The sequence below is a fragment of the Muscardinus avellanarius genome (assembly GCF_963383645.1).
Source record: "Muscardinus avellanarius genome assembly, chromosome: 4".
In the NCBI taxonomy this organism is placed as follows: domain Eukaryota; kingdom Metazoa; phylum Chordata; class Mammalia; order Rodentia; family Gliridae; genus Muscardinus; species Muscardinus avellanarius.
The window spans coordinates 21,998,552-22,012,383 of record NC_137789.1 but is presented as its reverse complement, the minus strand read 5'-3'; the positions used below and the strand labels follow the sequence as shown (position 1 = coordinate 22,012,383).

Here is a 13,832-nt window from a genome sequence, read left to right as displayed (position 1 = left end):
AGTTTGTAAGAGCTAATGTTTGGAAATTACCAAATGTTCTCAAATAGGAAAATAAACAAAATCACTATGATGTATTTATACAATGAATATGATAGTAGCATAAATGAGTGACCTGCAACTTCATGTATTAACACAAATTTATCTCAGAAAACCACAATGAATATAACAATTGCAAGAATCATATAATAGCACTGATATAAAATTTATAATGTGTAAAAATATACTATGGGTTATTTTAGGAAGCACACTAAATATTACTTTGTATATTATTTAAAGAGAGAGTGAAAGCAGAGAGACATCCATGGAATTATACACACTACATCCAGGGGACCAGTTAACTCTGGGTGGGAATTAGAGTGGAGGGTGGACACACAGAGTTTCCACTGAATCTGTATTAGTCTCTATACCTTTTTAATATGTCTGGAAGTTTTTTGTTTTTGTTGATTTTTTTTTTTTTTTGGTTTGGCACAGAGAACTGAATTCAGGGATATTCTGCCTCTGAGCTACATCTCCAGTCTTACCAGCCTTCATTTATTTTTTACTTTTCAAACAGGGTCTCACTAAGTTGCCGAGGGCCTTGCTCAGTTGCTGAGGCTAACTTTGAATCTGCTATCCTCCTATCTCAGCCATCCAAGAACTGGAATTACATGCCTGGCTACTAGAAGTTTTTTTGTTTGGGTTTTGTTTTGGTTTGGTTTCTTCCTTAAGAAAGAAGAAGGTAGTCTTTTGGAAATACCTACAAAACCAAGACAATCCAGAATTTCTCTAAAATAGCTTAACACACAAGTTATCCAAAAGACCCCAGAAGACAGGTAATTCAGAAACAAGATGGAATGAGTGGATTCCTCTATAATTATTGTTGGTATCTCCTCACAAAACAGCTTCCTGTTGACTTTGGCAATTTGATTTTTCCAGTTGAGATACGAGCAGTACCTACCTTACAGTAACTATCCTCCTTGGTTCTTTCTGGGAGCAAAAATAGAAAGAAGATAAAGATAGGGGTGTGGAAAAGAAGATCCAACTGAATCCCTATAGTGGTGAGCCTCCAAACTGTGTCTCCTAGCCCCCCAAAAATCTTGGAAGGGAGCAAATGGTATAGGGAGGAGATTGGATGGTAGGAAAATTATTTTCTATTTTTTTAGGCCTAACCAAAATAATATGCTTATACCTATAACTAAACCACACATAGAAATGTACCAATTTCCTTTCTTTGGGTTGGTATCATGTCATCTCAGTGTAGTTGCACTGGTTAATTCCTTCTTCTAGAAGCTCTGACTGGCAGCTATAAAGGTCTTTAATCAATTCAAAATTCCTTATTTTTAGTTTCTTTGGTATCCAGGGACTGTCCACATGGTGTAATGAGTAATCACTCTTTGCCATAACACCATTCATGTTGGACCTAGGAGGCTGACCTCTAGGGACTATACCAAAAAGTGAATTTGCAACCTGGCTTCCCGTTAGGCTCCACCAATGGGAGACACCTGAAAGGGATTAGAGGAGAAAGACAAGGATATTATTCCCCTGTCTCCATTCTTGCCAGATTGTAATGTAATACCTGCACTCCTCTACCAATTATAACAGTTTCTTCCTACACATCTCTCTCTATGTTCGGTAACCTGTTCCCTCTACTTGCCTTTCAGGTTTTAGTTTCATTTCCTATTAGCTCCAGAGAATTTTGACATTCCTTATTGATTTCTATCCACCCAGCCCAATCTGTATAAATTCTCCCTTTAAACATCTAACTAATCTAACTATCCCTTATAAAATATTTTTTCAAAACCTTGTGAGCTGTTTCCTGCCAGGACCATGACAGATAAATATGTGATTCATGGTGAAAGAAAAGAAAGAACTTTTGGTTAGAAATTGTGACTCCACAGATAACATGATTGCCCTTCATCCTCTGCAACGGTGTATCCAATATGGTAGCCATGAGCCACATATGGCTGTATAAATTAAATCTAAAATAATTAGGTTAAAATTTGAGTTCCTCAGTCCCCCTAGCCAGTATCTCCATTTCAGATGGCAGAGATAGATACTATTCACCAACAGAGAAAGTTCTAGTGAGCAGTGCTGTGATGCATCCAACAAGTTCTTTCATGATAAATATAAAGATAATTTCTACCTTTGGCTCTACCTTATCATCACAGGTGCACCCCAGGTCAAACTCAGACTGAAGATACGTAATCCCTGGATAACTGGGTCTGGTAACTTCCTCTGGCATGGTTGGCCTGAAGGTATTAACACGGAGGAGGTGATTCAGACTTCCATGGGTTCCATTGTTTGGAGCTGGCTTTAATCCCAGGAGATCTGATGTGAAGAAGAAAAGGAGCCAGATACTTCTTAAATAAAGTCTGATGAGATATAGTATGAATCAAATAGCTTCCCCTACCAAAGGTCTCTAAACCCTAAATGTGAATCAGAATAAAAGGAAACAAAATTTACACAGCAGGCACCTCCTCACCATGTCTGCGACAGCTTCCTAGACTAGCCATGCTCATCACTTGACCATGAACAGAGAGATTTCTCAGAGCAGAGGAAGAGGGCCTTACTTAGCTGTTGCCTCTGTGTGTGATCATTACAATCCAAAGACTCTTTGTGTCAGTATCATTGCCTTCCTGCACTTCTCTGGAACTTTTTCACCCCACATTTTGAAATGAAACTTATAATCAATAAATAACCACAAGCCTGCCCTCTAATGCACGCCATGGAAGTGTGGGGACAAGAGGAGGCTTTGGCCTGGTGCCTGGAAGTGCCTCTGGGAAATGAACAGGCTGATTTCACAGCACGCGAATGGTTGCCAAGTGGACACACAGTGACTCGCCTAAGCTAGGAGGCAGGACAGCGGAGAGCCAGTAGCCAAGATGGGAACAGAACCCAGGAGACCCGACTTGCTGACTCCCCCTCTAACCACCAGACTGGCACTCCCTTACTAAATAGGAAAAGTTGTCCTCATTCAGCAACTCAAGGAAGAAAAATACTTAGGAGCCCATAAATAGCTGGCCAGGGTGCAAGCTGGCCAAATGTTAACTGGGCTGCAATGCGGGAGAGGGAGGTGGGGAGCTCTGCAGAACTCTTGCTTCATCAGGTCTCTGGACAGCAGTGTCAAACTGTAATGCTATGTTGGATCAGCTGGAGCCTGCCAACAGCAACACCATGAAAGCTCCCCGTTAGTCGACTGTCGAAGAGAGACAAAGAAGCCTTAGAAGGGATGGCATTCTGTCCTTTGCACTGATGGGCAAGTTACAACATTTTCTTGCAAGAACAGGAGATGAATTTAAGAAAAAAATAGACCCCTCATTTCTTTTCTCTGGCACTGAGGAAGTTCACCAACTAACTAAAGATCGTTTCATTGGTTTCGACTTAGCTAATGACTTACCACACATAACATTGTAAAGTTCGATGTTTTCAAATGGAGGCACTTTAGTCTTGTACTTAAATGTTGGGCCATAACCTACAAAAACCGTCTTCCAAAAGAAAAGGAAACAGAAACAGTTAACAGTCGCTGATAGCTAGCACAGCCCTTCCTCGATAATGGTTCCTTCTAAGAATCGTCAAGACACGATTTCCATTCACTGTTCTGTGATCATACCTGCATGCTGTTGACCTTGTTATCAAATCCGTGGTCCCCTTGGAAAAAACATTTTCCTGATGGCTTCTTATAAACATCCAAAGGCTTCCTACATTGAAACAATTTTATGATGAGTCAGGGTTTCTTCCGAAATCACTAGGATAAAAAGCCAGTTTCAGAGGATCCTACTTATCTCTTTTGATTGTAGCATCGCTTTGGTGGTGATAAGGTACTTCTGTTCATTTCTTTCAAGTATCTTTGCTTGGACAGTCACCCTAGGACCTTTGGGCAGAATCACGGTGCCTTCCCTGCCCTCTTGCTGATCCTGAGCAGAGCACTTGCCATGGCTGATGCTCAGCCTGCCCGGGTGCTTCTCCAGCTCGGAAACCATAGGATTCTCCAGCAAAGGGCCGTGTTTGCCTGCTCCACTCCCTTATACTCCTCACTAGGCTCAGTGCCATGACAGAGTAGACACTTTTTAAATTGATGATGTTTAATCAATGCATGGGAGAGCTGTAGTTTGTAAAAACTGCATGCCACTTTACCTATCAGTGTAATACAGCTAGAGTACAACTGAGGGGTTAACACTAACAATGACCTATCCAACAAATGTGTGGCCTTGACTAGACAATATCTCTAGAAATCAAAAACAGAGCCTGGTATGGTAGCACATGTCCGTAATTCCAATACTTGGGAGGCTGAAACAGGAGGATTGCAGGTTCGAAACCAGCCGCAGCAATGTAACAAGACCCTGTATCAATATAAAAAGTAAAAAGGGCTGGGGGTGTAGCTTGGAGGTAGAGTGCCCCTGGATTCAATCCACACTAACTCAAAAAAGAAATGGAAATATTCTAGAGATGTAGAGATCATTTGACCTAACCCCTTGTGATGGAAAGACACTTTTATATAAGTGTCATATGACTATTTTTTCCCCCAAAAGTTCATTTTTATTAATGCAAATACTGCCTAAGTCCCTACAGGGCACATGGCACTGAAGTAAAGTAATAGAGAGAACAAAGACACCTAACACATGAGTTAGTCCACCTACAAAGTGTACCTTGGGCTTGGGATAATAATATACATGCAAATATAACTCAACAATGCAGGAGTTAAATTAAAAATATTTACTGTTCATTAGAATGCCTGGCTTTGGTCTGAGCTAATTTGATCAGCTGTCATCATCTTGTATTTAACACATGCTCAGCCCCTGTGCTTTCTGCACATAAACCTGCCAAATGCGTCAAATTTGCTCTTTCTCAAGCCACCCACATAAAAGATCCTGCCCAGGACATTTGGGTTACATCTCTGTAATGCCTCTGTAAGAACTGCTCAGGTCTATTGCATATTATTCCAATAATTTCTGGCATTCATATATCGCTTTTCATAATTCCACATATTTAACTTTTACAATTACAGTAGGGCTTTTATGTATTTGTCATATGTGTCTTTGTAAGTGTTGCAGAATGAGAGAATTCCTAAAGGACCAATTTTTCTCCTTATCTTTGTGACTCAGTAGAATGTCCAGAGCGTGTGTCAGAGCTATTCAAGGATTGATTGCTACAGAGAGATTCATAACACTTTTCTTATGGAGAAAATTGGAACAAGAAATTAAGAAAGGCCTACTTTCATGTGTATGTGAAAATAAATAAAGCTTTAGTGATTACCTCTTTGAAAATGTCTAGAGCCTCCAGACATGTTTTATACTGGATTCAAAAGCAAGGAACAGTTTCTTTAATATAGGAGTCTCTCTAGTTCAAAATATGCCAATAATAGAAAATACTAAAAACAACATAAAACATGTCTGTGATAACAGATGTTTTCATGGTAACAACCTTACCCCTAGTCCTCTATAAATATTGCTATAAGCAAAATCTTATCAACTAAGACCAAACCATCCCCGTGTACTACGGCAAGGTCCCATTTATATTTTTTACTTTTTCAAGCAATAAAAATAGAGGCTAGAATCAATTCAAAAAATAACACACACACACACACCCATCACACAGAGAGAGAAAGAGAGAAAGAGAGAGAGAGAGAGAGAGAGAGAGAGAGAGAGAGAGAGAGAGAGAGAGAGAAAGGGAGAAAGACTACAAAGATAAATCAAGATACTGACACACAAAACTTAAAGATGTATTGTCTCAGCACTAATTGCTTATGCTTACTGAGCACACAAAATCTTTGAAAACAGTGAGATTTCCAACTGCAGTTTCTATTAATGAGAAGCAAGAATCAAATTACTCCCAGTTGTCAAAGAGGCGGCTGTGATGACAAGAAATGGGGACTGCCCGGTTACCTTGCAATGTGCCACCTGCGTTCCACCAGTAAATGGATGTCCTCGATCCTTCTGTTGTTGGCATAGTGCAAACGTTTAGGAAGGTGCTGCTTCATGTAAGCCTTAAAGTGCTGATCTGGTTTTTTACACTGAAATGTAAATGAAAATCGCTGTTTTGATGAAATGTCTTCTATGAAATGCCCTGGGTATTACCTTCTTTAGAAGCTGAAGGCAATTTTAAGCCAAAGGAAATGGTGGACAGTGAACCAATGGAATTTGTCACCCCCCTCATATCAAATAATACATGCTGAAAACAAAAAAAAGTAAGGAAGAGTTTCTTTAATATGGGATTCTTTCTAATTCAAAATAAGGAGGAAAAAGTGGCATAGATAGCTTTGGAAATGATATGGCAGGCCATCAGAGTGGAATGAAGAATTTCTAAGATACATTCCTAACTCCTGAGATTTTAACTGAAAGAAATTCATACCCTAAGGCCTTTCCCTCTGCTCCAAGCTGGAGGGTGGGAGATGTGGCAGAAAGGGAGAAGCCTACGAAGATGGACCCAAGTGCTCTGAAGGTCTTTACCCTGGACAAGGAAACCATGGAGCAGGGTGTTCTGCATGTATCCTTCTGAGAAAGTAGAGATGCAACTGATCCTGAGTGAGGACATTTTCAGTTCTCACGGAAGGACCAAACATTCTCATTTTGTCTCATTGCCAGCAGCATTGAGGAGCCTGCAGCTGACCTTGGGTTAGAAGTTTTGAAACCTCATAGGGAAACAAATATCCAGGATGGCAGGGCAGTGAGGAAAAAGTTCCTCCCACCCACGGGGGAGGCAAACATGAGAGGTAGGTGCTCCAGAGGGCAGAGGCCCTGGTAGCTTGCAACACTTACCGTGAGGTTTGCAATAATGGCTTTGGGGTCATCTGTGTAAAGAGAGAGGAAGAAAGATTTCAAAATAATCACCGAGAGTAGTGAGTGTGCAGCAAGAGATTCGATTCTCTGTTCTCCCATTCCCAGAAGGATCATCACTTGAAATACTTTGTTTTAAACCAATATACCATTGTGTAGGGAGTTAATAGTTCGGTAAGTGAAATGCAACTAAACCACTGGACAAATCTTACAGCAAACTTTTCTTTTAGGTCTGGTCGACTCTTCTGGAAGGGAATTTGATCTTCCATTGAAAAGGATACCGCTAGGTAAATTGCGTCCAAGTTCTCCCAAAGAGTTCTTATAAAGTATGGACATTGTTTATTTGCAAGTTAATACGAGAAACTAAACTGGACATTGGGACTATTGCCATGACTTTGTATTTCTCTGTAGATCTTTGAAACAAATCACCATCTTCTATAAAATGAGCCTCCCAGGCCACTGAGTCCTGTTTTTCAAGGGGGTTGTGTTTTCACGGCAATACCATGGGTCTAATTACATAGTGGCCACTTTTTTCCAGCCATAGGCACACACATGGCATCTTCTCGCTTTTTACTACCAGCAAACAAAGGCTATTTTAGTCAATACTTTGAAATAGCTAAAAGCAAAACTATGCGAATGATGGTTGTGTATAAACAGGATGATATTATCTGAATGTCCCCTTTGGAGGGGACTGTGGGGGAAAGAGGAGATTGTAGGTTGCTTGGGTTTTGTTTTGTTTTCGGAAACTGAGCTTCAGTATGTCATTATAGAATTAGAACAGGAGAGTAGCGTTCAGGAGGGATAGCAGCTGTCATGATGCTGCCTTGCTCACGGTATGAGAGCCAGCAAAACAGGCCGAGTTCATCTGCAGCATGGGCTGCTCCAGTCCCCAGGGCCTCACGTGGAGTAGGCGAACATTTGTTAGTAAATATTGATAAATATTTGCTTGGATTTGTTGAAAATGCAGGTTGCCCTGGAGTATCAACATACACACTCCAAGAACTATCTTCAGGACTCTAGTTCTCAAGCCCTGAAAAGCAAAGCTAAAAGGCAGATTGCATTCTGCTTAAATCTGGGTTGAATTTTAATTGCGTCTTTTAAAGGAAAGTACATAAGTGAAAATGGTAGCAATAATGGCTAACCCAAGTGGAGTCCTCACCATGCGCCTGTCTCCCTCTATGGGCTTTGGAGGCGCGCTCTCTCTCTGGTCGTTCATAACTGCCCTGCGAGGTAAATGGCATTAGAATCTTCAGTAAGCCTGCCAGCTTCAGAAGGCGGAGGAACTTGCACACATGTGATATGATACATAAGCCATGCTTGGAACTTCTACATTCTTTGGCTTTCTAATCTATACTCCTCAAAGGGACTAGAGCAAATTCATGTTCTTAGATAATGACGAGAAATACACAGCATGGGGCAATGTTGTACTGAGATACTTTCCAGAGAATTACTAGTAAATAATAAATGCCTAAGTCCACGTTTGGGATACAGTCCTTCAATCTTAAAGTCCTATCTGGGCTCAAACCCCAGCTCTGCCCCTTACTCCAAGTCAGTTCCTTCAACCCCTCTGACCCTTGACTTCTACCATCCATAAAAAGAATGGCAATATACCTCACAGAGGATTGTGGAAGGATTAATAAAATTGTGTACTTAATTCTGTTGAAATCATGACTCAACAAAGACATCATCATCACATTTGACACTTACATAGATCTGACTACATGCTAAACTCAAAGTTATATCTGTATAATTTTACATTAAGATTTCTCCTACAATTCCTATTTTACAGATTAGGAAGCTGAGGTATGAAGTGCTTAAGTTGTTTGTCCAACATCACTCCGTGAATTCCTGGCAGAGCTGAGATTTGAACCTGGACACACGCCACCTTTGTGTTCTTCGTGACCTCACTCTTCTGTCTCTCCCAGGAATGAAATCACAGTGTGTGGTCTATAAGACACGGCCTCATTAACATTTACTATCCCATAGGCTCCCAAGAAAGTTTTTTCCCTTCCAAATAATCTCCCCGTTACATTTATTGATGTAAGAAATACTATTCAATGTAGGCAAAACCTTTCTTATCTAAACCCTACCTTAAAATCCAGAAATTAAAATCAAGAGGTACCCTGACCACTTGTATCTAGCCTATGGCGATGCCCACCTGTCTCAAAGGAGCAAAGACTTGAGGCCACAGAGAACAAGAGAAAACAAGGGAAGAAGTGAGAAACGCTACCATTGTGTTCACGTCACAGTGTTGTCTGCCACCGACTTTGGAGCATTTCCCATTTATGCTGACTCAGGAACGTAATTTGGAAAAAGCTTAATTTTCCAAAACTTTCAGCTTGCTGTTAATGGTTTCTTATTTCTAAAGCTAAAAATTCTAAAAATATTCTATATTGTTTTACCAAAATACACCGTATCCCAAATAAAACTATAAACTTCTCAAAACCTAGGCGGGTAGCCTCTAAAAATCTTAACACACAAATTTAAGTTTATGTCAGTGGTATATTATCATCTGTGTAGAAAATGAGTGATAAGATTATTCCCGTTGATTTTTTTCTAATCATTCAAACCCTCTGCCCATGGACTCAGGGCTTACTATTGTTCCCTCCGGGATTCTGCCATTCAGATTGACAAAGGGGAAGACCCTTCCCCTTTTCAAAAGTTTCCTGGGGACTTACAGGATCCAAGCATGGTTCTGCCAAGCCTGTTTTAGACTCTCTAGTTTTAGCTAAATTTCCAGCCTTGAACTCTTGATGTTGAAAAATTCTTCTCTTAAGCTAGGCATGGTGGTACACACTTGTAATCCCAGCATTTGGGAGGCTGAGACAGGAGGATCACAGTTTGCAGACAGCGTAAGCTACTTAGTGAGGCCCTCTGCAACTCAGTGAGACCCTGTTTCAAAATAAAGAATAAAAAATAGGGCTGGGAGCCAGGCGTGGTGGCGCACGCTTGTAATCCCAGCATTCAGGAGGCTGAGACCAGAGGATCGCGGTTCGAGGACAGCCTCAGCTACTTAGTGAGGCCCTCTGCAACTCAGTGAGACCTGGTTTCAAATAAAGAATAAAAAATAGGGCAGGGGGTGTAGCTCAGAGGTAGAATGCCCCTGGGTTCCATCCCAGACCCACAAAAAAAAAAAAAAAAATAGGGCTGGGGACATAGCTTGGAGGTAGAATGCCCCTGGTTCCATCCCCAGTAGTACAAAAAAAAAAAAAAAAAAGAAGAAGAAGAAGAAAAAGAAAAATTCTTCTCTTGTAAACAAAAGCGTATGGTCATAAACATGCATCAAATCAAGTGCACTTTCCACATAATAAAAACAAAAGCAAATATTTACATAATGCTACTCTGTGCCCAGAACTAGTCTGGATAATAAACATAGATTAATTTCTACAACACCTCTATGAGATAGCCACTGTTTTTTACCATCCCCATTTTTCAAATGAAAAAACTGAGGCTTAGATTTCATGGCTTATTTAAGGTCAGTCAGTCAAGCAGTAGCAGAACTGGGATTTTTTGGCATAGGTTTCCCAGCTTTAGAAAACAAGTCTTTATCTGTTCAGACTGTATTATCACTCTAACTACTTAGTATTTTAAAAATTGGGCCAGGAGTGGTGGTGCATGCCTATAATCACAGTACTTGGGAGGCTAAGACAGGAGGATCACAATTTTGTAAGACTGTGTTTCAAATAAAAAAAAATAAAGAATGCTATGAATGTAGCTCAGAGGTAGAATGTTCCTGAGTTCAATCCTCAGTACAAAGAAAAAACAATTAAGATCAACTTACATTTAGCATTATTGCTAAATTTGGGTCGAATTCTTCCCAGAGTTCCAGGCACTAAAGTAATGTCATCCACATTGGTCAGGTAATTGCTCAGGAACTCAGTTCTATCACATGTGACATCTTCCATTCCTATGGAGAGAGAAACAAAGCAAGAATTCTTAGGCACTATTAAAATTAAAATCTTAAAAATGTCACACAGACACAAAAGATAACATCGAGCTATCTCTTTAACTGGTTTTAACAACTTAATGGGAGAAGCCCTCACATTTGAAATGTCTTAGCTTTACTTTAAGTTTTCAATGCTTCTTTCTATAAAACCTTTGAGTGGGCTTTGATTTAGCCATTTTATCTTCCAAGCACTAGGTTGCAAGTTATCATTATCAAGTGTCATCTAAACAATCATTTTAAGTTATTGAGCAAGAACAGCAGGACAAAGAAAATGCTTTTTCTTAAAAAACAAACTACGTACAGTCATTGTACATTTCTTTTCTTTAAAACGTTAAATTCTAGATTGCTTCAAACCCTGCCTAGCTAGGGGTGGTATATATTACTGGAATATACAGTTCTGTGTCTCTTTTACACAATGTCACTTTCTAGTCTGTGTGTGTGTTTGTGTGTGTGTGTGTGTGTGTGTGTGTGTCTTCCCCTCCTTTCCTGCTCCTCCCCTTCTCCCTTTCTCTCCTCTCTCCTCTCTCTCTCTCTCTCTCTCTCTCTCTCTCTCTCTCTCATTCTCTCTCTCCTTTTCCCTTTCTTTCTCTCTCTCTCTCCTCTCCTATCTTGAGTACATAATCACCAGTTTTCACTCTGTCTCCTCTGGTGGCCTTGGATATTGCTGTCAAAACAATACTGGCAACCAGAGATGGGAAAGAAACATGTCAGCTCCAATGACCACCCAAACTGAAAAACAAAGTAATGCTGAAAACACGTTGTAAACAGTGTAATTAGAACCGAAAGCTAGCAACTAAAGCACTGAAAGGGTCTAGGCAGAAAAAAAATTTTGTGTGTGGTACTGAGGATTGAACCCAGGGGCATTCTACCTCCAACCTACACGTCCAGTCCTATTTTATTCTTTATTTTAAAACAGGGTCTTACTAAGTTTCAGAGGGCCTCACAAATTGCTGAGGCTGGCCACAAACCTGCTGTGATCCTCCTGTCTCAGCCTCTCAAGTACTGAGGAAACTTTTTTTAAACAACCAATGTTCCTCCCTCATTCTAAACTTTATCTTTAGCCCTCCATCAAGAAAAAGATTTAAATCAATATTTTTAAAAATAATGATAACAAAAACTAACTCAAGTTTTAGAGTCATAGATGAGAACAGCTACTAGAGACCTTTACTGTCAGTTTTAAAATTTAGAAGATGACATGGAACTAAGTAGGTTTAATATACAGTAGTCTCCGCACACCCATGACTTTGCGTTCCATGCTTCCTGTTACCCATACTCAATGGTAGCCCAAAAATCTTAAAGAAAATTTAAATATAAATAATTCAAAAGTCTTAAATTGCCTTTCTGAGTAGTGTGACAAAATCTCATGCTGCTCCAAATCACCCAGGATATAAATCATCCCTTTGTCCAGAGTATCCATACTGTATATGCCACCAGCCCCACAGTAGTTGAGAGAAAGAGACAACATCCATACATAACTATACAACAGTATATGTTCTCAATTGTTCTATGCTATTACTAGTTGTTATTGTTAATTTCTTCCTAATTTATAAATGAAACTTTATCATAAGTATGTATAAGAAAAAAAAATATATATAGGGTTTGGTACTATCCACAGTCTCATTGGAGGGTCTTAGTACATATCCCCCTTGAATGAGAGGAGACAGCTAAATTGCTTTATGCAGTTCATTATGAGAATATTCTCCAAAAGGGAGAATTATTGATGCTGTAAAAGGCACTCTATAGTTTTAGACTAAAGAAATATAACTCAGAATGGCCCAGATCTGGTAAAAATTTAAAATGACCACTTCCTGGGAAACCAGATCCTCCGTGCTCTTAAGTGGCATGGTGCAAATTCAGCTCCACTGAATTCCTTTCAGCTTCAAAACTCATTCCCTGCACCACTAGATCATACTATCTGGAAGACAGAGGTGCTGCGCTTCCCAAACGCAGATAGATGCCCACATCCCCATGCAATTCTTAATACAAATGAGAATGAAGAGAGAGAAAAGCACATCCCAGCATAGCTCAATGTGTCCTTCAATGTGTCCTTTCACATTGAAACTCTTAGAAAGAAAATTTAAAACGATAAACAGCTATTATCTTCTAGGACAATCTTAACCCAAGTCTCTAAACACCTCTTACTGAAAGACTGGAAGGATCTTCTATCTGGTACATTCTAGGCAGTAGCTTATGACACTCCAAGGGTGAACAAAGACCCCCGGGCAAGGTCGCTGAGTCCTTCCCATCCACTGCCACCCACTGTCCTGCTCCAGACCAGCTTTGTGTGCGTGCAGTCAGTGTTCTCAGTGAGTCATGGGGGAGCTCACACTTGGGGAGGCCACACGACAACGTGTGCTCTATCCAAGAGCTCTTAGGCAGCACGGTGCAATTTCAGTTCCATTGAATGCATTCCAGCTTTAAAACTCATGCCCTGCACCACTAGATCCTACTATCTGTACGACAGAGGTGCTGTGCCTCCCAAACACAAATGGATGCCCGCATCCCAGAAGCCCGCAAACTGAGGAAAGGATTTAACCTGTCCACAACCTACGGAGCGCTTCACCATGTGACTCCCTGGGGCCATCTGTTTCTTAAAAGTCTGCTTCTAGTGTGTGAGCAAATGCTTTCTACATTTCTGGGCAAGTTAAATTAAGTCAGCTATGTCACATGCTCTAAACTCCTCAGCTTTCTCTAGCTTGCCACTAGGCAAACTCACAGAACATGATTTTGCAGGGGTAGTATTTAGCACCTTCAGGGAAGAAAGTTGGTCCCCACAGCTCTTTCCCCATCCCCAGTCTCACATAGATTTTCTAGAACGTTCTGGAAAGAAAACTTTAGGCAGAGCCATGACTAGGAAGATTTGCCAGCCGTTCTCAACAGAACTACCAAAGAGTCGATCAACTGTCAACTTCCAAACTCTACTGGGCAGGAACAGTCCCAAATTCCAAGGTGGTTGGTTCAATTTGATAGTCAGGAACTATAGAAAATTCATTCTACATGGCTGTAAAATAGGAATACTCTGTGAGTCCCCCTCTATAATCACATTATGTTGTTCTTATCCAATAAAAAATAAAAAAGGTACTCATGAAATTTTCTACTTTACTTATTTTGAAATGGGAAGTCCCTACAATCCT

At 40.3% G+C, this 13,832-nt stretch overlaps 1 protein-coding gene across 1 annotated transcript in view; it reads right to left on the bottom strand.

The window, feature by feature from the left end:
* ENPP2 (ectonucleotide pyrophosphatase/phosphodiesterase 2) overlaps positions 1 to 13,832 on the bottom strand; it is a gene marked incomplete at both ends in the record, with an annotated part of 134,082 nt that overhangs the window by 25,239 nt on the left and 95,011 nt on the right. Inside the window, 6 exon segments of the mRNA XM_080694737.1 lie at positions 2,123 to 2,307; positions 3,377 to 3,464; positions 3,590 to 3,677; positions 5,862 to 5,989; positions 6,735 to 6,766; positions 10,534 to 10,659. Coding sequence (XP_080550863.1) covers positions 2,123 to 2,307; positions 3,377 to 3,464; positions 3,590 to 3,677; positions 5,862 to 5,989; positions 6,735 to 6,766; positions 10,534 to 10,659 — 647 coding nt within the window.